Here is an 18,028-nt window from a genome sequence, read left to right as displayed (position 1 = left end):
GTCTCACCGTTTCAAGTTGAAAACTTCCACATTTCAGGCTCTGTTGACCCAGGAAGTCGTCAGAGAACAGAGAACTTTCAGAAGAAGTCGGCATGAGGAGTTTATTCGGACATTCCATTGTTAACGGACATTTTGTAATGAAAGAACGTGTGGGCAGAGTCGCATGTCGGGCCGGGCCCGACCGCGGGGGGTCGCGACAGGAAAAACACCTCCGTTGGAAACCTTAACGGGCAAGTTGGAACATGCCCAAGCTGTTAAACAATTTCTCAGTTACTCACTTGTTGAAAGCCATCAAAAGCTGCCTAAATGTTACAAATGGTTTTCAACACGGAGGTGTTTTTCCTGTCGCGGAGCACACAGATTTGCCGAGTCGTCACGGAAACGACTCGGCAAATTTGTGCGCACGTCTTTCATTAAAAAATGTCCTTAAACAGTGGAATGTCTGCATAAAGTCCTTATGCCGGCCTCTTCTGAATCTTCTCTGTTCTCTCACGACATCCTGGGTGAATTAAGCCTTAAATTAGGATGTTTTCAGGTCGAAACAGACCGACGGCGGCGCCTGGAAGCGCTGCACGACGTCCCACTGCGTGGGAAGTCCTTACAGCGACAGAAACACCCCATAATCTCTCATCAGCCGTTAAACTTTTCACCGAAAACCAGCTTAATTTCTTGAATAGCGTCCACTTGGATATTCCTCACAGGTCCAGAAAAAATGTTGATAAAGCAACGCGCGCCGTCTCGAGCAGCGTGTGAAACAAAGGAATTCAGCAGAGAGGGCGGGACCACATCTCACTCAAGGCCTGCCCACAGGGAAATGACGTCACCGACACGCGTGAAAAAATTCATGCATGCGCACGAGGGTTCAAGCATGATTGGTGTAATCGCACGTCATTCAAATCCATATAGTAAAAAAAAATAAATAAAAGGGTCGGTTTATTATCTAATAGACCTTGTGTATATATATATATATATATATATATATATATATATATATATATATATATATATATATATATACACACACATATACACACACACATACGAGGTCTGTTAGAAAAGTATCGGACCTTTTTATTTTTTTCAAAAACCTGATGGATTTGATGGCTGCCCGGAGTGCGGCTCGCTCTCCACCGTTGTGCAGACGTCTTTAAACCGGTTGTACCGCTCCTTAATCTGTGTGATGCCCATAGGATCGTCACCAAAAGCCGTCTGAATAATCTGAATGGTTTCCACCTGGCTGTCCCCCAGTTTCTGGCAAAATTTGATGCGGCGCTGCTCCAGTCGTTCCATCTTTTTCCTTGGAATGAAAAAACGCAGAGAGACTACACCCATCCTCACACAAAGGCTGCTTACAAGCAAATGACGCAATCGACAGGCGTGAAAAAATTCACGCATGCGCACAAAGGTTCAAGGTTGGCTCACGCAAGCACACGTGATTCAAATCCATCAGGTTTTTGAAAAAAATTAAAAAGGTCCGTTACTTTTCTAACAGACCTCGTATATATGTTCTCCACTCAAATTGCAATAGCCAATCACAGATCAGCCTTTCTATCCATCATTTACCTGTATTTTGGCATGCTTGGCGCCAGAAAGTTATGTTGGATCCAAAGGGATCCAAAAAGGGGAGGACCAAATATTATATTGGATCGGTTCCCACTGACCAATAGCGTTAGAGCTTACTGCCAACAGCTAGCCAATCAGAACGCGGCATACAATTATTCATGAGATGACATCACTAATGACATAGCGGAAGTCAGGAACTTGCTGACAGATACTGGTTGAAAAAATGGCAACAAACATGTCAACAACAGCAGAAAATTGTCTGCCAGTGAGGTTTGCTGAGTTCACAGAGGATGAACTGGTGGAAATATTGAACTCCAAGGATGCCAAAAACGTTAAGAAGGTAGACAAACACGCTACTGACGTTTTAGAAGCATTCATATGCTGTTCACAACAAAATAAATTGATCTAATTTACTTGACTCTTTGTTGTTTGCTTAATTTGAGATGGGGGTGGAGAACATAACAATTGATGGATGGCAAGTCATCCAACATAGAGAAATATTGGATGAAGAAAAGTTAAATTGGACGAGGCGTAGGACTCCTTACCATCCATTATTTGTATAATACAGTATATATATATATATATATATATATATATATATATATATATACACACACACACACACGCCCGTATACAGAGGGGGTTCAACCAAACACCCCCCCCCCCCCCCCCCGAGAATTCTGCAGATTTTTTTCTGCAGATTTTTTTCTGATCTGGATATCAACGCAGTGTTGCCACAGTTACTTTGAAAAAGTAATCCAATTACTGATTACTCCTTGAAAAAGTAACTTAGTTACTTTACTGATTACTCAATTGTAAAAGTAACTAAGTTAGATTACTAGTTACTTTTTTAGTTACTTTTCCCAGCTGCAGACAACAACCCTCTGCCACCTCAACATGACAATGATACCTGTTTTGCCAAAACTTACTTTATACTCACCCTTTCTTGACTTCAATGAAAATAAATACTTGTTTTATAAAAAGTAAAATAAAGACCTCTTTCTTGACCTCATATTTAACTGTTGACAGCACTGTAACAGTAAAACTTGCAATTTCGAACCTACATTGTTTATAAATGTAACTATTAAATTCATTCTAGCATTTTTCTAACATTTAAATTCTCTCTAAATATTTTACTTGTCGAAATTAATATTATTTTAAGTAGTATTAGTAGTTGTAGTAAAAAAAGGCTTCAAAACTGGACCTTTAATCAAGGGGTTTTGTGGGGGGCACATCCCTCCCCCACGCCCCCATTCCATCTGGATTCGCCCCTACTTTGGTGTTTGAGCACAAAGAATGGATAACATTTATTTATGCAGAAAACGTGACCAGATTTACAGGTAAGAAAGTTTTATTGTGTTTTCACATCATGTGGTCCTCAGAAAGAGAGTTTAGGTGCATTTGAGTGGAAAATAGTGTTAGCTGTTGACGCGTCGCGGAGGATCAGCTGTTTTAACTTGCAGATACGGAGCGGCTCAGCTCAGCTCTAAATAAAGGAGGAAAAAAAGCATAAAAATGTCTTTGTAAAGCTCAGTGCAGGTGTGCTGATCACCGTGCTTTAAGAGGAGACGACGAGTCGAGCAGCTGCAAAAAACCGTGGATGAAAAGTTCACACCTCACTTAAAGTGGGCAGTTCAGTCGAACACCGACCCTCTGCCCACGGACCAAGTTTAATGCTGCTATCGACCCACAATGAAAAATAATAGTAACGCACAGTGACATGGAGAAGTAACTTTAATCTGATTACTGATTTGGAAAGATTAACGCGTTAGATTACTCGTTACTAAAAAAAGTGGTCAGATTAGAGTAACGCGTTACTAAGTAACGCGTTACCGGCATCACTGTATCAACGTTATGTATTTTCTTTTCATTGATAATAAGCAACAAGCACTAACTGTTACACAGCTATTATCACACACCCTCAAGTTTCAATTTCCTCTGCCAGAGTAATCCCTTAAGTGATGAAAGGGGAAACTGCTAGATAAACTTTTCCCATGGGGATTGAGAATTTTTGCTCCCTGGTCCCTATCCTCCTCTGATATCAAACAGATTAGTAGGCTTGTAAATACCCATATAGACACACAATTACACTTGTCTGGTTTGTAAAAACATGTCTGTATGTATAAGCTGAGAAATAAACGGAGCTTCTCCTTCCTGTTCCAAATACTTAAAGGTGCAAATATTTGCGTGGGATTTATTATGCGAATTTCGCGAGTTAAACAAGGTCGCCAAATTAAATACCGCTATTTTAATACATAACGTACATATTCATAATGTAAACGCGAATATTAATACCGCTAAATATGAGGTCTGTTAGAAAACTATCCGACCTTTTTATTCTTTGCAAAAACTATATGGATTTGAATCATGTGCGCTTGCATCAGCCAAGCTTGAACCTTCGTGCGCATGCGTGAGTTTTTTCACGCCTGTCGGTTGCGTTATTCGAACCAACAGGCAGGTATAAAGTTTGCATTAATGTTATCTTGGTTCTTCCTGGGTGGTTCTTATGGCAACTGATCCAATCCCAAGCAAGGACTATTTGTATATAAAAATGTATTTCCTAAAATGATACATTTTGGGTTTCAAACGAAATTTATGTAGCTTTTTACTGCTCGAAATCCTCAAAAAGCTTCTGCTTCGGGGGGGCTTCGCCCCCCTGAGCCCCTCACAAGGGCGTTGCCCCTCGACCCCACCGGGGGCCCTGCGGCCCACTGGACCCCCAACTCAAGGATTTGAACCCCCCCCTTTCACATTCCTATATACGGCCCTGTATATATATATATATATATATATATATATATATTCCTCTGTAGTCCAAACAGACATGGATCCAGTGGAGGAAAACAGTGGGTTAACTTTTTTTTAACTTAGTTTAAAGCTGTTGGCAGATAAGTTTATTCTTGTTTAAGTTTATACAGCACGATAAACTTCTCCATTCAGGGCGTGACACAGATGTGTGCGAGTGTCTCCTCGTCATCGATTAAACAAGACTTGAACAGTGTTCCGTGAACACCATGGCTGATATAAACCTGTCACCAAACGGTGCGTTGTGTCGGTGTTCGTCGAGCGGCAGATGGTCGCTAGACTGCGGCTGTAGGCTCACCTTTGAGACGGTCATAGGGTGTGAGGAGCGTCGGCAGGTGGAGGCTGTTTGTCCCTGAAGGTGCTCCGTGAAGTGCGGCGGCCACGCTGAAGGAGTTGGCGGGCGGCAGAACCGGCGTTAGAGCCCCGCTGACTGCAGTGTGGTTAAAGTCATTTTGCTCCGCGTAAAAAACTACACGCAAGAGACGGGGGTTCAAAAATAAAATAAAATAAAAAAATGTCCGTCTGCACACTGCAGGCACAGTGGGGAAAAAGGAGGCAGGAGGAAGAGAGATGGGAGCACAGGATGCGCGAGGACGGAGGAGGAAGAGGGAGGGGCGAGGCACGCGGCCTCAGGTTGAAGATTACTGACCCACCAGAGAGTGAAAACGGCCATAAAGTGAAAATACTAACGCTCTGTACTACTAGAGTCCAAAAAGGGAAATTCACCAAAAGTTTGCAGTAACTAACTGGACAAAATAAGTTGAAAAGAACTCAAGAGTGCACACCTCCGCCAAAGCTCCACCCCTCCTTGCAGTTCCTTGAATGGCCGCTTGAGGCTGACTCCAAAAGCGAGTCCCCCTCATAGAACCCCATGTTATAACGCTGCGTTCCTTTTACCTTGGAAGTTGGAAGTCGCGACTGTGAATGATGCCACACCCAAGGTAAATACGCTCTATTTTCCACACAACATTGCAATTAGGAAAATAAGCTGGATGCCTCCAAGAGTTTGAAGTATAGTAGTGACAGCAAAATGGAGCTTCTTGAAATGTTACACCGCTCTGCTCTCGGCTTTGAATGCACGCTGTTTTACTGTCAATAAGAATATGACACAACAAAAAATACAACACTAAGCTGAACACAAACCCAACCCCAAATGCGCCGTGTTGTCAAATGAAATCAATTCAAATCAATTTTATTTATATAGCACCAAATCACAACAAACAGTTGCCCCAAGGCGCAAAGCTTGGATCGAGGATCGAGCTTGGATGTCTGTGTATTGACACAAATACAGACATGCGTTTGAGAATACCAACGATTCAGATTGATTGATATGTTCTTGCCTTTGTCATAATGAAATTTATAGTAATAGACTAATAGAAATTTACTGATAATGTCTTAGTATATATACATATATACTCGCACATTGCCTGTGGGTCTAGACTGGGTAGTGTTTATAAAATTGGTGGTAGCTGGCATTTTTGAAGGGTGGCAATATATTATGCAAAGTTTCTATAATGATTTTAACTGAAAGTGCAGGAAATTAAAATAAAGTTTTGTGAATAATTGTATTTATTATTTGGCAAATATTGTTGATGTCATGTTTTACAACAGGTAAGGTTGATATATTTCCTTTGTTTAGAGCTTGTGTGGTTACCAGGGACTGATTAATGATGATATCAACGTCCATTGTTACCTAATATCCCCAATTTCTTTAAACATTAGTCAACTTTCTGTTTTGACAATGTTCATTCTTGATCCAAAATACATAAACATAGCAAACAGCAAATGTCAGCTCTCCCCCAGTTTCTCCATGATCAAAGTTACTCACACACATACTCAGAGGCCACTTGGCTTTTAATATATAGATGATATACCACCCCATGCTGGAATGCGTGTGAGTCCAGAATTTAATAATCAATGCCCATTGTTCACTGTTGTTACCTAATATCCCTAATTTCTCAAAAAAATATTAGTCCAATCAATTTCCGTTTTCACTGCGTTCATCCTTGATCGAAAATACACAAGCATACCAACCAAATGGCAAATGTCAGCTCTCCTCAGTTACTCGTGATCGAAGCCATACACACGCATGGACGCTTACACACAGAGGCCACTTGTCTTTTAGTATACAGATTGAATAAATTGAGACATTGGGGTGAAAATGATAGAGAAGAGCATAGAGCATTGAAAGTGCTTTGGAACTGGACAGTGTTTTGATTAACAGAGGGCAGAGAAATTGCATTTGTGGGTACAGGGGATATGGTTGAAATGTAGAGAAGTGCTTTGTGTAACATTGGGGGGAGTGGGAGCTAATAATTTTTAATCAAAAACGGTATCTGTTCAACAAGCTTTGGCTTTATCTGGTTCCTCTTCTTAGACATAACGTCTTCAGCCAACAACAACCACAACATCATAACTCTCAACTGACCAAAACTCTCTATCACAATCACACATTTTGAATGGAAACTATGGAGTTTATATTGCTGTCAAACCTCACACCAAGATCTGAACCACTTTCCGAACCAGTCACGTGGTACAGCCTGGCAGCGAGGCTTGGAATGACATCTATGACCTCACTGGTCTGAAATGATACAAGCGCCAAAATGCACATCGCGGAAACACTTCCTGGATTACTCGACATACGCTATGGAGCATCAGTGCAACACGTAACATCACTACAGTGCGGAGTGCTACAAAAATATTCGGTTCACCAAAGACACCTCATGGAAGAGAACAGATGGTGCAGAAGTTACTTCTTGGTTTAGACAATCACTGTTATGAGCAACATCTACAGGGTTAGCCAATATTATAGGCCCCATTTGATAAACAACATATTATGTGTTATTTCACACATAGAAATACCACAGCAACATATTCACAGAAAGCAGTAAGACAGTAGTGTGTGCACAGTTTATTCAATTAGACTGAAAAAGAACAGTTTAAAAAAAAAAAGTAAAAACCACAGCTTTCACTACAGTCGTTGCCACACATCATGTACTGTGAACCCGGGGTATGTGTTCAAGCGAGTTCGAATTCTGACTTCAGGGGCATTCCTGGGTGGCCAGACTTGGAAATTCCAACCTCAGAGGACAAATGAAGCACACCATGATGCCCATTTTTACAGCAAAAATAAACATTTACAACTTGGTACAAAAAAACTGTTTAGGTCTGTAGTTTCCCCTTAAAACAATTGTAGCAGGGGTGGGGTGGGGGGTTTAAGTAACCTGTCAGTTTAAGATATTGTACGACATAATGTTATGAATAATTAGGGGCATGGTTGCTTTGAGTGACAGCTAGTAAGCTAGCTGGTTGAGGGTCCTGCTAGCACAAGCTACTAGCTAATGTGGACACAACCATATTTAGGTGATTCTTTAACTACGGGCACTATTGGTCTTGTAAATGTAATTTCCACCACACCATTGCCTTACAATATAAAGCACCTTGGGGCAACTGTTTGTTGTGATTTGGCGTTATATACATGTGCTCTGATGTCACTGTTTATCTCCATAGAAACTACCCAAACAATCTTTCATACAAACTGTTTAAAGGGACATTAGTGTTGTGGTGGAAATTACGGCAATAGTGTGGGACAACTACATTTTGTTTAAAAACATCACAACAGTTGTATGACATTGAATACCCCAATTATGTTTTGATTATTTTACTGATATTTTATTCAGAGATATTTTAAAACATTAGAAAAAACGTTTCTTTACCATTCATTTTTATCATTGAAGATCAAAAGTCTGGGTGTGGGACAAGCACAAAACGGCAATATTTGCATATAATGATGCTGAAAAAAGGTGAAAAAGTCATCATAGACTACTAGAACAAATTTTTTAACACACTTTCATTGTAAAGATAACTATAAAAGTGTGAAATTTCCCCTTTTTTCTGTTTTCCATACAATATGATCAAAGGACATAATAAGTGCCCGTAGTCTAAGAATCACCCATTTGTCCTTTCTGAGCTTTTTATTGCAAATATTTGTGATATTGCTTATGCTATATTCACATGTTGGCTGTAAGCGGCACATGGTATAAGGTTTTCCATTGTTTTCAAGGAGAAGCCAATAGAAAATTACGCTCCCGCTAGCTGCGAGTATGACAAAAACACAGCGACAGCTGCTAGAAGCTAAAATTTTTCAACTTTTCCAACATTATTTTTATTTATTTTTAACACACACACACATATATACAGCCACACAAATAAAGATGTGGTACTAGTATACACAAAGCAGTTTTAACACTCAAAAAATTTGTATTCCCCTTGAGATCTTATAGTTTGGCTCTAAACCCAGTATGTAGAATTTTGGATCTAAAGAAATTTGAATGGGTATTATATCCTGAATACACGTTCTTACCACTTCCTAGAACTTCTTTATTTCAGAACACTGCCATATACAGTGAAAAATGTACCTTTGTCTTTTCCACATTTAATACATGTATACGTGTATTAAATGTGGAAAATGTATTTAATATATTGGGTATAGCACTGTTGTATTTATTAAGTTTTTCTGGAGTTATATGGGTATGCATAAGCCATTTATACCGTAGTAGTTTAAGACTTGTGTTGTTTGTGATTGTGCTTTTGCACAAACCCTCTCCCAGTCTACTGTATTAATTTCCTTCTCTCCATGCCTCCAGCTTCTTTATAGATGACTCAGAAGACTCATCTACCAGCAGGTCATATAAATTAGAAATTAAACCTTTCCCTAAACAGTCCTTAATCATTACTCTTTCTACTGTAGACACGGGGAGCAGTAGCAACTGATTTTGTTGTGTTCTAATGAAAATTCTCAATTGTAAATACCTGTAGAAATGGTTTCGTGGTATACTATGTTTATCAACAATTTTTTCAAATGACATCAAATGTTTACTGTCAGAATGATACATGTCTCCAATTTTCTGCAGTCTCTTTGCAACCCATGTTTTAATTGACAAAGTTATTAGCCCCAAAGGGGGAAATTTGCAGTGTCACAGCAGTAGTGAATAGAATTGTGCAACAGTTAGACAAAGTGTGCAAATACAAAGCAAACATGGCAGGGGGAAAATCAAGAAAATAAAATTGAGAAATACTTACTCTATACTATGTATATGATAAGTGGGACACACATACGGTATGTGCACTGGGTTCAGTGGCTTGCGTGCATACAGTAATAGACTATTTAAAAAATATATATATTGGTGTCAATGGGCCATCAGAAGTAGAGCGTCTGACCCACAAACTAAGATTTAGACCCCCAAAACATTTATATCCTTTTTACCTGTAATTGTAAATATCGTGATATATTTCTTATAATGATACCTATCAGGATCTCGTAATACAATTTCAGACAACTTTAAAGTGAATCGTACCATTTCTTAGCTTTGGTTGAATGTCTGTTGCCTCACTTCCATCATTGCAATGGTTCATTTAAGTCTGTGGTCCGTCCAGTGCCTGGCAGGATACAGAGGATACTGCAGTAGGTTTAGCTCTTACACTGCCTCAAGTGTCTGCATATTAATGTTAATATTTGCTCATTTTTAACTTATGCCTTTTGTTTGCTACGGTATGTAATGTTAATATTAGCCAACAAATGCTGAGTTACTTACATATCGGTGGTGATTATTAAATGAATATGGGGACTGTTTTTCACATGACATATTCACAGTGAACAGTGTTGTACCGTTTCCTAAAACTAGGGTTGGAATAACTAAAGAAACTCTTGTTGAATTGCCAATAATTAATTGATAAGGTCAAATCTAAGTAGTGAAACTACAAATTTCATATATATATATATATATATATATATATATATATATATATATATATATATATATATATATATATATATATACACACACACAACAAAATATAAACGCAACACTTTTGGTTTTGCTCCCATTTTGTATGAGACGAACTCAAAGATCTAAAACTTTTTCCACATACACAATATCACCATTTCCCTCAAATATTGTTCACAAACCAGTGAGCACTTCTCCTTTCCTGAGCTAATCCATCCCACCTCACAGGTGTGCCATACCAAGATGCTGATTAGACACCATGATTAGTGCACAGGTGTGCCTTAGACTGTCCACAATAAAAGGCCACTCTGAAAGGTGCAGTTTTGTTTTATTGGGGGGGGATACCAGTCAGTATCTGGTGTGACCACCATTTGCCTCATGCAGTGCAACACATCTCCTTCGCATTGAGTTGATCAGGTTGTCAATTGTGGCCTGTGGAATGTTGGTCCACTCCTCTTCAATGGCTGTGCGAAGTTGCTAGATATTGGCAAGAACTGGTACACGCTGTCGTATATGCCGGTCCAGAGCATCCCAAACATGCTCAATGGGTGACATGTCCGGTGAGTATGCAGGCCATGCAAGAACTGGGAAATTTTCAGCTTCCAAGAATTGTGTACAGATCCTTGCAACATGGGGCCATGCATTATCCTGCTGCAACATGAGGTGATGTTCTTGGATGTATGGCACAACAATGGGCCTCAGGATCTCGTCACGGTATCTCTGTGCATTGAAAATGCCATCAATAAAATGCACCTGTGTTCTTCGTCCATAACAGACGCCTGCCCATACCATAACCCCACCGCCACCATGGGCCACTCGATCCACAACATTGACATCAGAAAACCGCTCATCCACACGACGCCACACACGCTGTCTGCCATCTGCCCTGGACAGTGTGAACCGGGATTCATCCGTGAAGAGAACACCTCTCCAACGTGCTAAACGCCAGCGAATGTGAGCATTTGCCCACTCAAGTCGGTTACGACGACGAACTGGAGTCAGGTCGAGACCCCGATGAGGACGACGAGCATGCAGATGAGCTTCCCTGAGACGGTTTCTGACAGTTTTTGCAGAAATTCTTTGGTTATGCAAACCGATTGTTTCAGCAGGTGTCCAAGTGGCTGGTCTCAGACGATCTTGGAGGTGAACATGCTGGATGTGGAGGTCCTGGGCTGGTGTGGTTACACGTGGTCTGCGGTTGTGAGGCTGGTTGGATGTACTGCCAAATTCTCTGAAACGCCTTTGGAGACGGCTTATGGTAGAGAAATGAACATTCAATACACGAGCAACAGCTCTGGTTGACATTCCTGCTGTCAGCATGCCAATTGCACGCTCCCTCAAATCTTGCGACATCTGTGGCATTGTGCTGTGTGATAAAACTGCACCTTTCAGAGTGGCCTTTATTGTGGACAGTCTAAGGCACACCTGTGCACTAATCATGGTGTCTAATCAGCATCTTGGTATGGCACACCTGTGAGGTGGGATGGATTATCTCAGTAAAGGAGAAGTGCTCACTATCACAGATTTAGACTGGTTTGTGAACAATATTTGAGGGAAATGGTGATATTGTGTATGTGGAAAAAGTTTTAGATCTTTGAGTTCATCTCATACAAAATGGGAGCAAAACCAAAAGTGTTGCGTTTATATTTTTGTTGAGTGTATATATACTACAAATTGAAAATATTTATTCACAGCCCTTCAGTGAGGTTGAGTACTGGCTGCTGGTGGATGTGGGCCTGGGTAGGTTCCAGCTTGACCTCTGTCCTCAGTGAAACAATCTCTTTAAGGGCACCCCATTTCTGTTTTTGATAGCTGTGCTAGAAAAGCTGAATTATCCAATTAGTTAGTGATATTGAGCTGTAGTGGACGATTATGACTCGCTGTGCCAACCCTAATAATAAACTGATATATTGTAGGGAAAGGATGACAAGTTTGATGTTTAGTAGCATTAATGTGTCTACAATTTAAACAGTACCAGTATGTTGTTGGCGTTACTGCTATTTTGAGTTTACAGTGGATCTTGGGACAGTTGACCTATTGACCCTTATGGTAAGTTCCTTACATTTTCCAAGGAAGTACTATATTTCTTATAAAAGAAACTATTTTCAAAGTTGAGCACAGCAAATTTTCTAACAAAAGCAACAGCAAGCAAACAAAAACCAGTAGTGGGGCAGCTTATCTAAAATTTCCATAACAATTATGCATTTTGTGATAAAAGCATACAATGTGGTACACATTTTGTCAAAGGTATTCCAAATAAAATTGGATATTTTGCCATCATGAATTTTTCAATGTCAACCATTTGTTGACATGAAAACTGAAAATGCTCCAATCATATTAAAAACTATACCATATACCATACCGTCTGATCATAAAGAATCCAAAAAGGTATAGTTTGGACTATCTATAAGTGAATATTATGGAGTTATGGGTTAAAAACAGTAAAAAGGATGACAAAGATCAATTTCAATTTGTACAGAAATCAAAAGTTGCTCCAATTTTGGTAAAAAGTGATGCAAACTATTGGTTGAGCTAAAATGGTTTTAAAAAGGAATAATTTTGCACCATCTGTCACGCTTATTGTTATGGGATGACATGTCATAATCCAATGGATGTCAACCTTATTTGAGCTTTACTTTGGAGGGCAAGCATTCAACACAGTCAAAACTATTACATTTATTAATCCTATTAGCTCAACAAATAATTTGCATCACTTTTTTCTTTTTTTACCAAAATCGTAGCAACCTTAACTTTCGACTCCTGTACAAACCGAAATTGCCCTTTGTCACTATTTTTTGCTGTTAGTCCACAACATTCAGTCATAGATAGTTCAGACTATACCTTTTTAGAATCTTTATGATCAGACAAATAATATGGAATACCTTTCAATACGGTTGGTAACATTTTTAAATTTTGACCCCTGTGGAATTCTTCAGTGACCCCTGTAGGTCATTAGAGGTCAGCTCCAGGATGGCTCAACATCTGAAAACAAACATTGGTTAATTTAGAATGTGTGTGCCAGATTTCATGCTTTTCTCACAAAATGCACAATTATTTTGCTGTGCCGCCCCACGAGTGTCATCAAGTTGTATTACACTGCAGGTCGGTGAGTTTATGACGTGCAGGATGCTGTGTTGTGTGTTGCTTAGTGGGTGTACAGATACACAGTGTGTCACCGAAAGTGAAGAGGGGTCAACATGGCCATTTTAGTTCCAGGGCCAGCAGTGGATGAATCTGAACATGTCAATTAATAGTACAGATGTTAATGTGTTGCTGTATACTGTGCGTTTGGTGTTTGAGTGCAGACATCCAAGTGTACAAGTCACAGCTGCATTAATAAGTTCAAATTGCCTGGGGCAAAATTCTGCTGTTGATCAGCTGTTTACCCTGCATGTCCCACCCACTGCACATTGTGTATACATCCTGTCACCTCCCGCTTCCTATAAAGTGCAGGACACAGTCTCTTCATTAATCTCCCATAAAAATACACAAGCCCCATGTTTATTTATTTACAGGATATTATACACTGTACAAATTGATTTTTGGAATATATAGGTATGGCAAGATACCACTTTTTGATGTTCAGTGTGATGCGATCTACAAATACTCGTATAACAAAACTAACCTGTGAATAAATACATTTGTCTTGATATACATTACTTTGCTAACCTAATATCTACCAAAACAGGCTGTGAAACGTGGCTGTACATAGTCCAAAACATGACTCAATGTGGTTTTTTGTTTCTTCCTTAAATGAAGTTCCAATATCCAACCCATATATATATATATATATATATATATATATATATACACACACACACACACAGGTGCTGGTCATACAATTAGAATATCATGAAGAAGGATTTATTTCAGAAATTCCATTCAAAAAGTTAAACTTGTATATTCATTCATTACACAGAGACTGATATATTTCAAATATTTATTTCTTTTCATTTTGATGATTATAACTGACAACGAATGAAAATCCCAAATTCAGTATCTCAGAAAATTAGAATATTACTTAAGACCAACACAAAAAAAGGATTTTTAGAAATGCTGGCCAACTGAAAAGTATGAACATGAAAAGTATGAGCATGTACAGCACTCAGTACGTAGTTGGGGCTCCTTTTGCCTGAATTACTGCAGCAATGTGGTGTGGCATGGAGTCGATCAGTCTGTGGCACTGCTCAGGTGGTATGAGAGCCCAGGTTGCTCTAATAGTGACCTTCAGCTCTTCTGCATTGTTGGGTCTGGCGTGTCGCATCTTCCTCTTCACAATACTCCATAGATTTTCTACGGGGTTAAGGTCAGGAGAGTCTGCTGGCCAATTAAGAGCAGGGATACCATGGTCCTTAAACCAGGTACTGGTAGCTTTGGCACTGCGTGCAGGTGCCAAGTCCTGTAGGAAAATGAAATCTGCATCTCCATAAAGTTGGTCAGCAGCAGGAAGCATGAAGTGCTCTACAACTTCCTGGTAGATGGCTGTGTTGACCTTGGACCTCAGAAAACACAGTGGACCAACACCAGCAGATGACATGGCACCTCAAACCATCACTGACTGTGGAAACTTTACACTGGACCTCAAGCAACATGGATTCTGTGCCTCTCCTCTCTTCCTCCAGACTCTGGGACCTTGATTTCCAAAGGAAATGCAAAATTTACTTTCATCAGAGAACATAACTTTGGACCACTCAGCAGCAGTCCAGTCCTTTTTGTCTTTAGCCCAGACAAGATGTCAAGTCAGCTGTCTTCCCATGATTGTGTCGCCTACAGAACTAGACTGAGAGACCAGTTAAAGGCCTTTGCAGGTGTTCTGAGCTAATTAGCTGATTAAAGTGTGACACCAGGTGTCTTAAATATTGAACCTTTTCACAATATTCTAATTTTCTGAGATACTGAATTTGGGGTTTTCATTAGTTATCAGTTATAATCATCAAAATTAAAAGAAATAAACACTTGAAATATATCAGTCTGAGTAATGAATAAATAGAATATACAAGTTTCACTTTTTGAATGGAATTACTGAAATAAATCAACTTTTTCATGATATTCTAATTATTTGACCAGCACCTCTATGTATGTGTATATATAGTTGTGTTCAAAGGTTTACATACCGTTGCAGAATTTTTGATTTTTTTTGCCATTTTTCAGAGAATATGAATAACACAAACTTTTTTTCCACTCATGCTTAGTGGTTGGGTGAAGCCATTTATTGTCAAACAACTGTGTTTCCTCTTTAAATCAAAATGACAAGAGAACTACCCAAAGATTCTGATCAAAAGTTTACATACCCCCGTTCTTAATACTGTGTATTTCCCCCTTTAACATCAATGACAGCTTGGAGTCTTTTGTGGTGATTGTGGACGAGGCTCTTTGATGGTAAAGCTGCCGCTGAATATGTTTTGGACTTTATTTACATTAATTACAAAGAAATACAAACAGTATGGCACTTTATGGTAAATCTGCATGGAGTAGACAGTTTTCAAAAACCGAGTGACTGTGCAAGAAGTACAAGAGTGAGGAAAGCCACCAAGACACCTAAACAACCCAGGAGAAGTTATGGGCTTATGTGGCTGTGATTGGGGAAATTGTGCACAGTGCAAGCTTTGCATTTTGTATTACTACTCTTAGCTTCATAGTGGAGTAGAGCAGAGAAGGATTTTCTTTCACCAAAACAGATCAAATCCAGGCTTCCATCTCAGATGTACCTTCTGGCAATTTGTAGCTAAACTTTCAGGTCTTCTTTTTAAGAAAATCCTCTATACCACTTCATGAAGATGGATAACTGGTGCTACAAAATGCAAAGCTTGCACTGTGCACAATGTCTCAAATCATAGCCGCGTAAGCCTATAACTTCTTCTGGGTTGTCTGGGTGTCTTGGTGGCTTTCCTCACTCTTCTGCTTCTTGCACAGTCACTCAGTTTTTGAGAACTGTCTACTCCATGCAGATTTACCACAGAGTACCATATTGTTTGTATTTCTTTGTAATGGATGTAAATAAAGTCCAAGACATATTCAGTGGCAGTTTTACCATCAGAGAGCCTCGTCCACAACCACCACAAAAGACTCCAAGCTGTCGTTGATGTTAAAGGGGCAATACACAGTATTAAGAAAAGGGGTATGTAAACTTTGGATCAGGGTCATTTGGGTAGTTCTTTTGTCATTTTGATTTAAAAAAGAATAAACACAGTTGTTTCACAATAAGTGGCTTCACCCAACCACTCACCATGAGTGAAAAAAAGTTTTTGTGTTGTCATTCATATTCTCTTAAAAATGGCCAAAAAAAGCAAAAATTCTGCCAGGGTATGTAAACTTTTGAGCACAACTGTATATATATGTGTGTGTCATATTATTTACCTTTCTAGCAACCTACCACTTGTCTTAAAACAAAAAATTTACAAATAAATAAATAGCCATAAACTATGAGGTGATATATCCTTAAATAATATGAATAACATCTAATCAATAAACACGGCAGCACGGTGGCCTTGTGGTTAGCACTGTTGCCTTACAGCAAAAAGGTCATGGGATCGATTACCACCTGTGCTCCCCCCCACCCACCCCATGACCCTCAATTGGAATAAACGGTTGAAGATGAGTGAGTGATCAATAAATAACCAGTTTTTACTCATTGCTTTCAATGGAAAAAACATTGGCCACACCCCTTTTCCCATCAGAGAATGGCATCTCCCTCTCACGTGGGCGTGGCGCACAGTGCAGATCAGCTGAGTGGGTGTGTCTCAATTATTGACTGATGGAATCCACATATGCAGTCCTGAGACTTATGTCACTGTAATCAAACTGGAATTTGGGGACGGAGCTTGCTCGGACATGGCACAGAGTGTGATTTCTGGCCAAAATTGTGCTTAAAGCAGGTGAATTTCTGCATGTGCAGGTAATTGCAGAGATTTAAGGTTATATAAAACACTGCATTTACTGTGAAATGTAGATTAAAAGTGATTCATGCAAAATTATGACATTTTAAATGACTGCTCATTATTCAGCTGTTAATCAGTTCAGTGCCTTAAGTGGTGAATCATCACAGATGCTATCTGATAATTGTTAACACCATCATATCACAATGTACTCTGCTTTTATTTCATGATTTTGTCTGATTTGACAAATGCAAACCCTTTACTAATGAGAGAAACTGAGGAGTGTATTCTTGGAGAAATAAGGACGGTGGAGGGGAGGGGGCCAGAGATGGAGGAACAGAGTACATTTTATACACAACTTTACAAGGTGCTTCTGACACTTCTCGTTGTGGTTTACAAAAAATGAGGGTGGGCCGCCTCCTGGTTCCCCCATAAAGGATCAGCAGTTTCAACTGCTGAAACGAGTTGTCTGGCTTCAAAACTGTCTCGACTGTAAATTAAAGGCAGGCATCATGGGTCTGCTGGTGTCACCTCCAGATGTGCAAAATCAAGTTTTTGCACAATGGGTTTTTGATACTGGAGAAGCCCCCCTGCCCCCGCCAAAAAAAGAAACAGTCACTTTTAAACAGAAGATGTAGTAATTCTCCAAATCTGTTTCCATTGCAGTCATATTTTAATTCAGTTTTGTGCTTTCTCTCAAAATTTACAGTGGAATAAATGTTCAATGTAATTAATACAAGAAGTGTTTAACAAACCAACATTTAATTGATTAGTCATGTTTCCTTTGGAAATATTCAGTCATGGACGTGTGTTGAACCAGTGTGTCTTTGGGAAACAAATTAATGAATCAAAAGTATCCAAAGGTGATAAACACTCATATTTCTCTTTGCTTCAGGTGGATACTTGCTCATTTAAAGTTGTATTTGGTTACCTTTATAATGCATTTTATGGAGTCAATGTTTATTATGTAGCTGTAAACAATCAGTGATGCATTTTCAA

General features: G+C 39.4%; 1 protein-coding gene across 2 annotated transcripts in view; it reads right to left on the bottom strand.

The window, feature by feature from the left end:
• Positions 1–5,069, bottom strand: part of coro2a (coronin, actin binding protein, 2A) — a 92,889-nt gene extending 87,820 nt beyond the window's left edge. The window contains exon 1 of one of the 2 annotated variants that reach the window (XM_034188239.1): positions 4,667–5,069. In XM_034188239.1, coding sequence (XP_034044130.1) covers positions 4,667–4,681 — 15 coding nt within the window. In that variant the 5' untranslated portion in view covers positions 4,682–5,069. The remainder of the gene's footprint in view (positions 1–4,666) is intronic. The other variant, XM_034188241.1, reaches the window with a different exon arrangement.
• Between the last annotated feature and the right edge of the window lie 12,959 nt (positions 5,070–18,028).

The sequence above is a fragment of the Thalassophryne amazonica genome, chromosome 15 (genome assembly GCF_902500255.1).
Source record: "Thalassophryne amazonica chromosome 15, fThaAma1.1, whole genome shotgun sequence".
In the NCBI taxonomy this organism is placed as follows: domain Eukaryota; kingdom Metazoa; phylum Chordata; class Actinopteri; order Batrachoidiformes; family Batrachoididae; genus Thalassophryne; species Thalassophryne amazonica.
Note: the sequence above shows the minus strand (reverse complement) of the source record. Positions and strands in the feature narration are given on the sequence as shown.